General features: G+C 47.0%; 1 protein-coding gene across 2 annotated transcripts in view; it reads left to right on the plus strand.

Moving 5' to 3' along the window:
- The window catches only part of CLSTN2 (calsyntenin 2), a 563,982-nt gene that overhangs the window by 516,131 nt on the left and 32,533 nt on the right, over nucleotides 1-15,318 (plus strand). For both annotated transcript variants that reach the window (XM_044754268.2, XM_014852007.3), the window contains one exon: nucleotides 6,067-6,229. In XM_044754268.2, coding sequence (XP_044610203.1) covers nucleotides 6,067-6,229 — 163 coding nt within the window. The remainder of the gene's footprint in view (nucleotides 1-6,066; nucleotides 6,230-15,318) is intronic.

Below are 15,318 nucleotides of genomic sequence, written 5' to 3' on the forward strand. Positions count from 1 at the left end.
ATGGCTGATCGGGGCGGGGTGTGGGGAGTCACAGCCCCTCAGTGGCTGTGCAGTTTCAACTCTCAGTTGCAGCTTTGGGTTTTTTGGTTTTTATACTTTAGGAGTTCTCTTTCTGGCTCTCTGATTTTTGTTTTATTTTGTTACCATTGTTTTTATATTTTATCCAGCATCTCAATGCATTTAGAAAAGGAAAGGGGCTTCCGTATCTGCTCTGGCTGAAAATATGTGCTAAGCATTGTGTATGCTTTATTTTAGCTCAATTTGCACAACCACTCTATGATGTAAATACTATTATTACCCTCACTTTACAGATGAAGGAGCCAAGGATTAGGAAGTTTGGATTGTATTCCCAAAGTCTGGAATGTGATTCTGCAGAGATTCCTAAAGCAGGCATGACTCCCAACCCATAACCCACAGGCTCAGCATGCACGGACTCCTTCCTGCGCCTCCGTTACTGCTCCGCCCATCTCATTCTGTGGCTGCCTCCAGCCCACAGGCAGCCGGTCACTAACGCACTAACGGGCTGCTCTCTCTGTCACACCCGAAATCCCACCAGAGCTTTCTCACCATCCCCTGGTCCACGTGATCCTTCCCCTGTTCAAATGCTTTCCATCCTGCAAGAGCCTGTCCCAGACACACTTCCTCAGCCTTTCCCCTCCCTAGTGTGTACTTTAAGTTCTGAGTAGGATGAGGTAGAGAGGTGAGGATGGATGAGAGAAGCATCATCAGAACTTGGCTGTAAGTTAACTGCAGGGAGGGAAAGAGCAGGGGTTCGAAGCCCACCCCCCCCCACCCCCGTTTTTCTGGCGTGGATGATGTACCGGAAGAGGGAGCGTTTGCTGAGGCGGTGAGCGCAGGAGAGGGGAGAGGGAAGGCTGGGGCTCAGGGGATGGTGAGCTCAATTTTGGACACGATGAGCGTGAAGGGCATGTAGCACATGAAGTCGGGCCATTTGGGGACAATCGGACGTGTAAGTCCATCACTCCAGAGATAAGTGTCTGCTCAAGATCCTGATTTGTCAGTGACTATTGAAGCTAAGCCACTGGTTGTGTGTGAAATGGAAAGACACACAGGGTGTGTGTGACACACAGTGGGCTGTGTGTTACATCTAACTCCCAATACAAACTCCTTGAGATTAGAAACCATGCCTTTTCTTTCTTTTCCTTTTCTAAAGATGCCTAAGAGAGCACTAGCCCTCCTACGTTATAGCTCTGGAGCGAGGATTAAATGGTATAAGGAATAGGAAAAGCTGCCTTAAAATTGAAAAGCATGTTCCAAGATTAATTGTTGTTATGACTACCATCCTCCTCCTCCCACTCAAAACCCCCAGACCTCCTGTTGCCTACAGAATAGAAGCAGTCCACGTCCTCGGGCCTCAGTTCCGAATCCATCCTTGCATCTCTACTCCCACTCCTCACCTTCCCAAACCAACCCCACCCCCCCAAGCTCTGTGTCTTTGCTCCTTCCCTCCTCTCAGTGCAGTCAGACCCCCGCTCCCTCACAGGGTTAACCTGGCACCCTGCACAAACCTGTGGGGCGCGAGTCACATCTGTTATAAGCCTTTTTGTCAATTCTGTGGCTGGACTGGAAGCTCCATAAATGCAGGTGCTCTCTTTTTTTGACAAAGCAGGATGCGCTTGCAGTAAATGTCTGCAGGAATGAATGAATGAGTGAATCTCCACATGCCTCAAACCTGCATCTTTTTTGGCAATAGAAAAAACAAAGGAAGGGGCTGACCCCATGGCCAAGTGTTTAAGCTCATGCGCTCCCCTTTGGCAGCCCAGGGCTTCGCCCATTCGGATCCTGGGCGCACACCTAGCACTGCTCGTCAAGCCATGCTGAGGTGGCGTCCCACGTAGCAGAACCAGAAGGACCTGCAACTAGAATATACAACTATGTACTGGGGGGCTTTGGGGAGAAGAAGAAAGAAAGAAAGAAGGAAAGGAAGGGAGGGAGGGAGAAAGGAAGGAAAGAAGGAAGAAAGGAAAGGAAGGAAGAGGAAAAAAAAGAAAAGACAAAGGGATGAATAAAAGAATAAGAGGTTTCTGCTCCATTTGCCTGGAATTTTTCCTTGCCGTCTATTCCTAATGAAATCTTAACAGTCCTTTAATATCCATGCTAAATACTACCCTCTTCCCACCAGAAGTCATCTCTTCATCCCCTGGGGTCCCACAGTGCTTTGCCTGTGGTGCATGACACTGATCTCAATTCCCATTACATTCGAGTCTTTTGTGTACTTGTCGCGGCCCTCCCCCACGATTAGACTGAACATCTTGAAGGCAGAACACAGATCTGATAAGTGCTGCATCCTGCGCAGCCCTCAGCACGCGCCCCAGCAGGGAGTCGTTGATAGGCAAATGTATCTCATGTTCAATAGCTGCATTCAAAAATGATTTACTGGGGAAACCAACGTGGAATTTCTAGGGTGGCCTTTTCTAGGACATTTGGACCTACCCATCAACAGCCTGATCTCCTCCCCTCTCACAGGGGGCTTCCTGGGCCCCGACTCACCTTGGAGTACTAGTCTATTCCCAACTCAGACCTCCTTTGGTATTGTCCTTACTACCCTTCCTTGACATTTGTCCCTGGGTCTCTGGTGTCCGATTCACTCACCAGCTAACAGCAGCTGCAGCCGCCTACCTGGGGGACACACCTGCAGGTTTTCAGAGAGCAAAGTGCCTTTGGTCCAGCTGAGGCCTTGGGCATTATCTCAGGAGATGGCACTGGACTTGCATGGTGCCGGCTGCGTTCACTAGTGATTCATGAACAGTCGGGAATTCAAGTTCTTCTCTCCTCCCAGGAAAGGTCACTTTGCCTAATTTCCTTCTTTTGTGGTTGAGCTGTGCATTGACACATTTATTTGTGCTTCCTCCTGGCTTGATCATTTTTCAATTACACTCTGTCCCTGCAGTTCTAGCAGAGGGTTAATGCGGGTTCTTCGTGATCATAGATCCACATTTATGAAGTCCTAATTAGGCGCTTCCTCTAGCTACCTTCGTAGATGGCTTGGTGCGGGAAGTCTGCAGGCAAAGCCTTGTCTGAGCCAGCTGCCTGTTTGGATGCTCACGTAGGAGCTGGCTGGAATGCTCCCAATCGTTCCTGCCTCCGAGTCTTAGCCCAGGCTGCTCCCCCATCCCGGAAGGTCCTCCCTTCTGACCTCGGAGAATGTAAATCTTGCTATCATTTGTGACTCATATTAAAGTAAGATAAAATATATCCCTTTCAAATTGCCAGGAATTTCTGTTTTTTAAATACTCAATGTGGTAAGGGTATAATGCACGAGTATTCTCATACTCTGCGGGCAGGAGTATAAATAGACACAACCTTTTGCAGAAAGAAAATTGACAATATGTGTCAAGAGCCTTCAAAATACCTCCAGCCTTTGGCTCAGTAATTCCGTTTCCAGGAATCTTTCCCAAGGATATAATCGGAGATGCGGACGAATATTTACGCACAAAGGAATTCATTAGAGCATCATTTATAATTGCTGATACATAATTAATACCTGATGATCCAGGAATATTTTAGTATAGTAGAGTACATCCTGATTATACAGCCATCTAAAGTAAAGTTGGTTAAGACATTTTAATGCTGATGTTAAGCAAAACCAGCAAACTTTCAAATTTTATATATGGTGTGATCCAAATAGACCTTGCCCAACTGTTGTTTCACAAGATGTTTATAAGAATGCTATAAATAGAAAGTTCTGTTTTTCAGCAAGGTTGGGAAGTTATTACAGGCATCAACTTTGAGGCTCGCTGGGAGCCTTGGATATGCTAATGACACGGAAAATCCAAGAAAGCGAGGCTTGCTGTACAGGGTCACGGTTTTCTGTGGGGCATCATGAGGACTGCTGTGCACTGGAGCTCACTTCGGAAAACGCCTAGGGGAAGACCGTAAGATGAGAGGGGTCGCCGCCGCTGTGCGTTATGGAATTGTTTTATTTCCTCCTTGGAATTTTATTGTGTTGTCCTACAAAAATGCTGTAAACGTTATGAAAGAAAGCGAGCCAGAGGATCATCCTCTGCCCAGCTTGGGCAGGTGTGGAGTGCTGTAGAGTCAGTGGCACATGGGTTCAACACGGCAGCCTAGACAGGGGAGCCCCCCGTGCTGCCTGGTTAACTCTGATGTTCTGCCTCCATGTCACAGGGCACGGGGTGTAGTCAGGGTCACGGCACTGCCACCCACTCGCGTCCCATCCTGGGCCTGGCCAGAGGTTTCCCAATGCCTCAAAGAACATCCCCAGGATGTGAACCATACTCCAGGTCCTGCTGGCTGGCTATCCTTGATGGCAAACAATCAGTCCAGGGTGCATTGGGCTTCCCTGGCTTGGATGCTTCCTCATTCAAATACTCCCCATGGTCCCCGCTCTTCCATCACCCCTAGGCTCTCTCTCTAGGTCTTCCTTCATGTCCCTCCTATGCCCCTTAGGCGGCCCCACCCCAGTCCCAGGCCTAGCCCAGGAGCCCTGCACCCTGCCCAACGTCTGGTCTCAGGCATCGAGCAGAAGGGGAGTGTAAACAGGGTTAGGACCTCTAGTGACGTGTAACAGGTACTGAGCTGTACACTCAGTGGAGTGTAACAGGATTTTGGAGACATCTGCCTGGATCCCTCCTGACTACCTTCCCAGGACCCCTAAAAAATTCACCAGCCTTTATCAGGCTAATGGGCTTCAAAAGGAGAAATTTTCTGAAACATGAGATAGGACAATATAAAAAGAACATCAAGAAAAAAATCTATTTTCCAAAATGAAAGGGAAAAGATCATTTAGCATCCCTGTTGGTGTTATCTATTCATGAGAAACAGCACATTTAATCCAGAGTGGGATGTCGGGAGGGCTTTGATGCCCTCACATTGGGGCCATCTTCATGCAGAACTCATCTGTCTCTGCTGCCACAAATGGCAGGGGCAACGTAGACTAGAGGACACAGATGAGAGACATTTCAGAGGTGGACTCCACAGGGTGCAGAGGCATTAGAGGGAGAGAGAGTGTGGGGGAGAGAGAGTCTAGTGTGACTCCCACGGCACTCGCTTAGGGGATCAGAGGGAGGGGAGCACCATTCTGCAACCTGGCCATCTTTTACGCTTCCTATCTCCCTTCCCAAGATGTGCCAGTCTTGGTTTCTATTTTGGATCCTGCTGTAGGAGTTCAGTCTCTTGGGGTCAGGAATTGTGACTCTATCCTAGCCCCCAATGTCTCTACCTATCCATTAAAGTTAGGTTTTGGTTCCCAGTCCTAAGACCAGGAGTCTTAGGTACAAAAGATGAGGGGACACAAATGTAAGAGTGTGCTCTGCATGGACTCCTGGCCAGGAGGACCATTCGCGGTCCTTCTCTGCCTCCCCAGGTACTCCCAGATAGGATGCAGCTGAGTCCCCTTGGGAAGACTGTCTCTCTCAGAATGTATTTTGCTTGAGTTGAAGGGGACATGAGATTACGACAGCTCCTCAGGGGGCAAGCCTTCAAATAGAGGCAGAGGAATTATCTATTCTTCTGCATCTCATCCTTCCTCCTCTTCCCCTGTTCATTGCCTTCTCTCTTACTCTTTTCTAACTCTAATTCTTTCCTCTTCTGTTTTCTTCTTTCTCTCTCCCTTCCTCCTCCCCTTCTGTATCTTCATTTTTATTTCTACCTTTCTGTCTAGCACCTTTCTTTTTATAACTCCACCTATCACAAAACTTAGAAAAACAATTTCAATTTAACTTTTTCCTCTACTGAAGAACTAAGAAAAATTTCATACAAAGCAAATTTAAGCTGACACCCCCACCTGTCCACCAAGAACTAGACAGCTGGTAGTTACATGCGCAAGATAATCTCCCCGTAGTCAAATATTTGCCTGATGATTGAATTCTCAGGTGTTCCTCTACCCTATGGCTTGCTCCATTATGTTTGTCATGAGCTTCTATAATCACAGTGCATATCAACCAGTATGTTTATTGAGTTCTTTGCAGTAAAAAATTGTTGACCCAAAAATGTCTTCTCACCCTTTCATAATTAGAGTGAAAGCTTGTTTGATGTTGTATTGCATATTCAATTGTAAGTATTGCTTCTCTTTCTTTTCATTAGATTTGTGACAAAGAGTGGCATTACTATGTCATCAATGTGGAGTTTCCTGTGGTTACTTTATACATGGATGGAGCAACGTATGAACCATACCTGGTGACCAACGATTGGCCCATTCATCCATCTCACATAGCCATGCAACTTACAGTCGGCGCTTGTTGGCAAGGTAACCCTAAGTCGAGCCTTTCCCCCTGGCCCATCTGTGTACTGTCCATAAAAGTACTGATAGAGAAAAGGGAAAATCAAGTAGTATGAGAATTAGCCAGGAAAATTTACTATCCCTTACTAATAAAAGAGGACTTAGAAAAATAAGGATTAATCCCCACACTAAACTTGTGGAATAATAAAGCTCTTAGCTTGAGACCAGATTTTGATTTTAGATGGCCATGAGCAGTTTATGGTTGCATCTGATTCGCTAATGCCTTGTATCATTCTAGAACCTTATCTGGTTTCAAACTGGGCCTGAATGTAGAATCTTGTATCAAAATTGTCAGTTGACTCTGTTGAGTGCTACGTTGAACAGGAGCCAAAGATCTCCCTTTCTCTCCATACAAGATGTCCAAGCCCCTGACCCTCGGTTCAGGGAACTCAGAAATATGCAGGACAGTGGGAGTGGACTGTCCACAGGGGTGAGGCCACGGGAGGCCACTCTGAAGTTCGGCTCAGCTCTGAGCCCCTTCCTGCTCACTGAGGACAGAGGCCCCTTGTTGCCTTCCCCCTCCAAGGTCTCTGCTCCCTCCTCACTTCCTTAGCTGCTGCCTCTCCTCCAGTCCCCAAACCCAGGCTCCTCTCTTTTTTGGAAGCAGGAAATCCAGCTCTCCAAGCATGCATGCAGCCTTTCTGTCTCTCACACAGGACTGCTGGAGTCTGTTTTTGCTCCCTTAAAGGCTGGAGTCTTTGAGGTGCCAGTGAAAGAGCAGAGGGGAAGAAAAATGCTCCCCAAATAAGCAGACTTGTACTTTGAGATGACCCAACATTATGTTGAAAGTTACTAATATTTGTGACTTTGACCATTCACCATGGGGGCGGTGGGGAGAGGTGGGCTAGGGTATAAGAATATGCCTTCAGAGGACCAGCTGACCAAAGAGTGAACTAGGAGTGACATAGGCCCCTCCAGGTTAGGACAAAGAGTGGGTTCTGGGCAGCTCCATGCAAAAGAAGATGGAAAGAAGTGCACATAGTGCAGCTCTGGGAGCACTAGGGATAAAAAACCCAGGAAGGAAATAAAGCATGAATGAGGCAAGGGAAGGGGATGTATTTTTGAGCTGAGGTCACCTACCTGGCATCTGACATATGTCATATGAGAGTAAAAAGTTCATTAAATATTTCAATAGAACTCGATGAGACCTTCACCAGTATTGCAGAAATCCCCAGGATGTCAGGAAAGGGAGCCTGTGTCATGTGGCAAGAGCCCATGAAACTAATTAGTATAGCAAGGCACTGATTCAGAGGTTGCACAGGAATAGTCACTGGACACAGCTGTGCTAGAGTCGTGGCTCTCTCATGTGGCTCAGTGCCCCAGCCGGACACCACAGCCAGTCTGTGGATATTTTGGAACATAACCTGGATGCTGCGCATAAGATAGGAGGGCCCTAGTCATGTTCTGACCATGAACCTTCCTGTGACTCTTCCCAAGAGGCCCTCAGAGGCCACATCTGGATCCCGGTCACCCCAACCCACAATGGAAACCTGCCCCCAACTCTACAAGGCCACTGCTGCCCAGTTACATGCCCACTGGGTAGGGAAACAGTCCCACAAAAGTAAAAAGTGACTTTTAAAAGAATTAAGATGATCTCTTTGAATCAGTTAGAATAGGCTAGGTTGTGCTGCAGTGACAGGCAAACCCCAATTCTCACTTAAAATAATTCCCACTTCCTATTTACTGCAAATCAATGGGAGCTCTTCTCTGCTTTTTCCTCAGTCTGGGACCCAGGCAGACAGAGCAACCACATTGCTGGGTACTGAGGAAGAAGAAAAGAAAGCATGATGAATGGTGCACATGCTTAAAGCTCCTACCTACGAGTGACACCAATCATCTATACCCACATTTATTCATATGGCCACACCTAACTCCCAGAGCAGGGAAGTGAAATCTATAATGTGTCTGGGGAAAAACTGGAAATATTTTATGAACAATATTGATGAACACCACAGTGTCTCCACTTAGTCAACAGACATTTGTTTGGCTGTACTTCCCACTTGAAAAATATACCTGCCCTTCCCTAAATGAGACCACCCACCTGTTACCGCCTCCAAGCTCAATATCCAGGCTCTCTGAGTGATTCCTGGTGATGTCTTCATCAGGATGAGATGCACAAGAGGCTCTATATCAGGCCCAGATGTGGCTCCACTTGATCTGGAGACTTCTACACTAATAGGAAAAATTATTTGCTACCACCACAACCATCATCTCCTATATACACACACACACACACACATACACACATACTATGCAACAGTGGAATGAGACAGAATAACCAAAAAACACTTCCACTGAGAAAGAGGAAAAATTTGAGAAATACAGCAGTCTTTGGTCCATAGCAATTTTGAAATCCCTCTGGCCTGATGCTGTAAGGCCCCTCTCCTAGGGTGGCAGGTGTCTTTGTGGACCTTGACTCCATTCTCTAGGAGGTGTTTCTTTCTCCAGTGTCCTCCTAGCCACATCTGAAGAGGGCATTGTCAGTCCATAAATAATAGCTCTAATACTATATCTGACTAGTATTTATTTGAAAGCTATTCTACAAAAATGCTTTTCAAACATTAAACTAAAGTATACATTTATTTTCAAAGATGTAAGAGAAAGAATGACCACTAGGATGTTCACTGAGTATTTCTGTCCTCTCCCCAGATAGATGCTAGAACCGTGCTTTGTTGGAGTTAGGTGGGGTCATGTGACTTGCTTTAGCCAATTAAATGTGAGTGGAAGTGCTTTAGATCATTTCCTGGTGGAAACATTTAGAGGCAGTGTTGCAAGGAAGCCCCTTACGTACATGAGGTGTTTACAGTCCTGTGAGAAAGTATTACTGGTCCTGACTTGTAGATGAGGGAAGCCAAGGCTCTGAGAGCTGAAGTAGCTTACCCAAAGTCACCTGGCCAAATCTGCCCGACCCCAAGTCATCAAAGCCTGTTCTCTTTTCACTGTGGCTCATTGCCCCTGCTGTTAATCATTTTGTTGAGTAATTATGTGTTTGGGAAAAACCAGAGTTGATGTATATTGATACAAATGCTATAAACCCTTTCCCTTCTGAGCCATCTGAACACTCTGGAATCAAAACCCACAGGAACTCTGCGTGTCCTTTGCTAATCTCCTGCTGTATACCCCCTGAAGTGACCCTTCACAGAACAGGGAAAAAGCATTTAGGCTTTTGGAGTTTGAGTCAGATCCCAGCCCTGCCACTTACTGACTGTGTGGACCCGGCAGAATCCCTAACTTTCCTGAGCTCCTTCTTGCTTATCCACAAAACTAGAGTAATATTTACCTCACAGGATTGTCATGAGGATTAGGTGCTGGGCACGTGGAGTGTGCTTGGCGTGTTTCAGTTCAATGAATGTGTAAGTGTGAAAACATCTGCTGGTCCCCTCCCCCACCCCCTTCTCTGCCCCTTACACCTAAATCCAACATGGGAGACAGTCTGCAAGACCTTTCAGAAGATAGCTCTATCCTCATTGCTTATTCTTTATGGGGTCAGTATGTGTGTGTGGCCTTATTACCAAATGACAAATATTATGAACTCAGATGCCAGAGTCTGGATTTGGGTCAGCTGTTGAGCAGAGTGCTAAGAAATGCCACTTGCCCAAAGCTGACGACCTTGGTCCCCTCTGGCTTCTGTGATTCCAGCTTCCCCATGGTTCCTTGCGTGCCCTGACTCCTCTCCGCTTCCCCAAGACTAACCCTTACACACAGACCTTGTCCAACCAGGTCCATCTATAAGTTAGAAAGAAGGTCCGTGAAGCTGGAGAATAGTGGGTCAGAAGACAAGTAATGGAAGATGGGGCTTGTGATGTAGGCAGAAATCCAATCAGGCAGCTTTCAGAGCCGTGGAGAAGATTTGGGTATCTTCCCCGAGAGGAATGACAGTTCATTGGTGAATTTTCAGCATAAGGGAAAATCCTTAAAAATCTTTAAAATCAGGCTTTATGGGGTGAGTAAGAGTTCAGTAGGAAGATAAGGAAGGCGACAGCAGACACTATGGCAGGGAAGCCTGACGCAGGCGTGCACAGGGCTCCCTTCCCCTGGAACATACATGGACCAGAATGAGTGGAGAAGAGGTTGGGAAAAGGGGTTGAGACCAGACCATAGGACACCGTACCACCTTGCTAAGGACCTTGGATCCCCATGGATGCTTGCTCCTTGTTGGAGCCTCACTTTTGCCTTGTAAGGACACATCGAAAGATCTTTCAATAGGACATGGTGCTACAAAATTAACTGCCTACGATGCAGCCCTTCTCAGTGTGTTTCTAAGCCTGCCAGAGTCTCCTTGTATACACGTTAGAAGCCCTCTGTGTGGAACTTGGACTGCCTTTGGGCCTGCAATTGTGGAGAGTTCTTCAGGTGTCTTGAGGTTGGCAAGGAAACTGGTTCCCACCGTTTGTGAAATGTCCAGTTGAGGTTTAACAGTGGGAACAGAAAATAACCTGATAGCGGCTGGCTGGCGGCTGCTCCTGGGAACTGGCTCCATCACCGTCGCCGGGCAGTGCTCTGCAGCCCCAATTAGCCTACTGTGGCCTGTTAGTGAAGCTGAAAGCCAAAGTAATCAGTGAAACTTCATTTTCGTTGGTACTTTTTCCAGTAATTAAGCAACAAAAAAATTGAGACTTCATTTACACTTAAGAAATGTTGCCAGTAGGGCCTAGAGCATGTGGCGTATCTTAATTATAGAGAAAGGCTTTTGCAGTCAGGATGGACCTCGCGTCACAAAGGAGTCCTCCTTTCTGTGTGGCCAGTGCATGCCATCTTGCCATCGCTTCCGTGCTCGGTGTCACAGAGTTCGCAGAACAGAGTCAGACCCTCCCCCATGGCCGAGCTCAGTCTCTGCTGACTCAGCAGCGGCTGCCTTTAGACAAATATCAGGTTCCTTGTCTCCCTCTGGGTCACACCATGGAAGAAAATCCTTTAAAAGCCTAATTAATTTGTCCTTTTCCTTAGATTTTCTGCTCATCCTATTTCTCCCAACAAAATTTCAAGTTCTATTCATAAGTACTAAGCGTTATATACTCACACCTACTCCTCCCCTGGAACTCTAAACTGGGCCCCCCCCCCGCCCCGGTACTGTAAGCCTCTGTTCAAGGGAGGGAGTCAGGAAGGCTGCTGACTGTGCCAGACCAGGGCCTTAGGAAGCCCCAGGGTTACAGAGAGATGCCCCAGCAAGTGACACTCCAGGGCACCTCTCCCCTAACACTACAATCAGCGCAGCTCTGTTTTACCTATTTTGTATGACCTCTGGGCAAGACTTCATTTAACAAAATGGCTGCACGTGTTTGAAGAAGCTCAGTTCTAGCTCACTAAGGAGGCCACCGTCCTGCTCCCTGCCTGAGCCTCGTCTGTTCCTGGTGGGCCTCATCACAGGCTTCCCTGCCTGTGCTCTGTCCCCAGGGACCACCCCATCCCTACCTCTGCTGGAGACTCTCCTCCAGTGTTCTAGACCTTGACATCCTCAGAGTGTCCAGCTTTGCCTGGTCCCACATGAGGAGGGCCTTGTCCCCAAGCTCCTGGTCTTGCTAAGTCCTCCTCCCTACTTACCAATAAAGCAGCAGAAGGCAGAGAGGGGGATGGGTCTAAAAATCAGAGCCTGTTAAAGGGCAGATACAGAACCCCCATTGTGGCTTTGGGGAGGAGCCAAGGCAAAGATATAGGAATGGTCAAAAAAGGGATGAAAACGCAGAAATAACCCTGAGAGTTGCAGTAATCAATAGCATATGGTCCTCAGATAGAGCAGAATTAGAGCCACATGTGGTCCTGAGATCTGGTATACATTTCCGTGTCATTTTTCTGCCAGACACTAAAATGAGTTCACAGACCTGGAGTACATGCCTTCACTTAATAAGCTTGGTCTAATTTAGTTCAAATTCTCTTAATAAAGTCTGTGCTGAAATTATTCTGCCTCCCCAGGGTCTCTGCTGCTGGAAGACAGAGGCACGTGCTAGCGTAGTCTGCCTTACATGCAGGTGGCATTTCCCAAGGAGGGCTCATGGAGCTCTAGTCCCGTAGGATGCCCCTTCCACAAGGAGGCCAAGGTCAAGTTTGGGAAACCACATAAACCATTCCCACACGACAATGTTGGAGAGTCACAGTGCACGTTAGCTTATTCAAAGCTCTCAAAAGCACACCAATAATGTAACCTGGTTGATATTATTTAATCCATGTTTCTCAATCTTATTTCACCATGCAGCTCACTCCGTGAAATAGTGTTCCTGGAGTACTCTGTGGGGAACATCTCTCTGGAGTTATTATGCAGGCCTCCATCCCCTGCGAGGTCATGAGTCGCAGACGGCAAGGACTGTGTGCTCTCACAGGCTCTCCTCTCCTTCCCCTTCCCCCTATCCAGGACCTAGAGAAAGTCAATAAGTAATGTTGGTTGAATTGCATCCATTTTAGAGGCTATTTTGTCAAAGGTTTGGGGTTCATGTTCTGACACACAGGGACTAATGACAGGGTGTCTCTCAGCCTGTCTTAATATTGTCTGTATTAAAAACTCAAGGAACCATTGTTCTGGGCCCTGGAGTTAACTTGACATGAGGGTTTATTGGTTTAAAGATGACACAGCTTTAAAATCCAGTGATTCATGTCTGGAAACACAGTATAGCTGAGTTATAATTCTAACTTTATATCTTATTTTGAAGATTATGTTGATTAAGAGATAAGGGTCTTAGAGCAAAAACAGTATCATTTTAGCTTCTCTGAGAGACATATCAGAGAGGAGAAAAAAAGAGAAAGAGGCCACTGAAAAGAGACAGAGAGAACTGACATGACATAATCTCATCTTGGAGTCCTCAGTTCTTGCTGCCCCTGGGACGGGTGCCATTTCTGAGCTCCCGCACTGTGCGGAGCTTCTTTCACAGCCCTGCGGCGTGGCTATGATTATGCTCCCCATTGTGCAGACGAGGAAACTAAGACTTGGAGAAGACAAGTGCCTTGCTAAGGGTCACATAGAGCCTGGATTTGCAGCCAGGTCTGTGCCAGCAGAGCTCTCACCCTTAATTAAGCTGCTACACCATCTCTGCTTCTGGGGACGTGTAAAGCCAGATGGCGTTTCATTACCAAGTACAGGAGACCAGAGGATTCTGGAATCTGGGGTCAAAAATATTTGCCCAAACTCCCTGGGAATTTTTCCTACAGATCAGACAAAGTCAAGCGGAGGCCCAAAGATAGTTATAGGCCCATCAAGTCTCATGGTTCAGCACAGGAAGGCTGAATTTGGAGTCAGAAGAGGAGAATTCCAGACCCTCACTGCTGCTGCTTATCTGCTCTGGGTCTTTGAAAACAGTGTCTTGCCTTCATGCTCCTCAGTTCTTCAGCTAGAGATGAAGGAGATATATTGGGTGATGTCTGAGGGCCCTTCCAACTCCATGGATTTAGATCCTCAGCCCCAGAGAGTTGACTTTTGGAGTCGTCTACAAGTCGTATGTTTTGCTCACTTAGAACATGCCATACAAATGTTTGCTGGAAAGGCTAGAAAGATGGATACATAAAAGCTGAAGGGTTGAGAAGGCCTGCTGAGAATGCGTCATGACCAGCCATGATGGCAGATCGTCTGTCTCCACAAGTCACTGCAACCTGCAGCTGCAGCCCCTGGGGTGGTGTGGACAGTTCTCAAGCTGCAGCTTGTGGGGATCTATTACACACTTCACTTAGTCTTTGTATTCTCTGGGTGTCTCCATCACTGAAAGGAGGAAATGAGAGAAAACAAGATTTCAGAGTTTCACCACTTGCATTGCTCAAAATTGATACCCAACCATCCGTGAAACTGTGTCCATTGAGGGGCATCCCATCCACAAGCCATACACAGAGCAGCAGTTGACTCAAGCAGGAAGGAACCTGGCCCCCACTCCCTTCCATGTGTTTCTCAGACTAAATGGCTGTGGGAATGACAGCAGGAAAGAAAAGACCAACAGCATCCCACCCCCACTTTGCAAAAAGAGGAGACTTAGTACGTTCATACAACACAGATCTTTTACTCATACTTAGAGGAAAGTGAACATTAGTGATTCAAAAGCTATGTTTATAGGGTGGGCTCCACCTTTCAGTTGAAAGAAAGCTGAGTGGGAGTTCATTCTCACTGCAAACTCTGGCTCAGAATAACATGGGCTACAGTAAATCACGTTTGCCAAATACTACCATTTTTCAAGACAACCGTGTTTCCCAGCAAATGACACAAATCGTTGGGAGTTGCTGCGGAGTTCATCCAGTGTCCACAGAACCCAGCATAACTGGACATTCTCCCCCAATGTGGTGTCAGTCCCAACCTGCCCCCATCTTTGTGAAGCAACACAATTATTACGTCTTCCAAAAAGTACTTCTTCAGCCCTCCCAGCCGCATCTCATTTTTGGCCTGCAGGTCAAAGGCTTGGGAACAAGCAAGATCTGAGTTTGAATCTAGGTTTCACTGTTGTCTGGCTGTGTGGCCTTGAGAAGGTTACCTAACTTTGAAAACATTATCTACAAAAAGAGTTGTAAATTTAGCAGGTAAGAATCTGAATGTACAAAGAAAAACTTACTTTTTCTGCATCCATCTAGTTTCATTTCAAACCCCTATTCCATCTGAGTGGGGAGATTTGACCTCGGCAGATTTGGAATTCTTCCATTTCCTTAGGGTGCAAGCTGATTTCAGGGGGACATATAAGCTGTTGAGAGGCCTCCAGTCATCTTTCCATGCAGGTGTCTGCTGAAATGGTCCTCACTTCTCTGGTCCCCAGTCACTAATGGTCCTTGAGGACAGCTCTCTCAGGATTTCTTTGCCTTATTTAAGGGCACAGAAATGTCTCTGCTGCTTCTCATCTTCTCTGTAATACCATCCATAGTCCGTCCGTCCATATGTCCAAACACCAGACTGGCTTTACCTCCCAACATCACACACCCTTTCCAGGGCTCAGCCCAGGGGTCAGGCTTCAGGGCCCTCACTCTGCATCTCTGTTGTCTTATACCCCTCTGCCCCTCCCTGCCACCTCCCACTCCCAGTCTGGGGTATCATGTCCTAGTCTAGGGGAAGCCAGATTTTCTGCTTCTCTTTTTTCCCAAATGTTAATCCATATGCAGAT

This window comes from Equus asinus, chromosome 21 (genome assembly GCF_041296235.1).
Source record: "Equus asinus isolate D_3611 breed Donkey chromosome 21, EquAss-T2T_v2, whole genome shotgun sequence".
Taxonomy (NCBI): domain Eukaryota; kingdom Metazoa; phylum Chordata; class Mammalia; order Perissodactyla; family Equidae; genus Equus; species Equus asinus.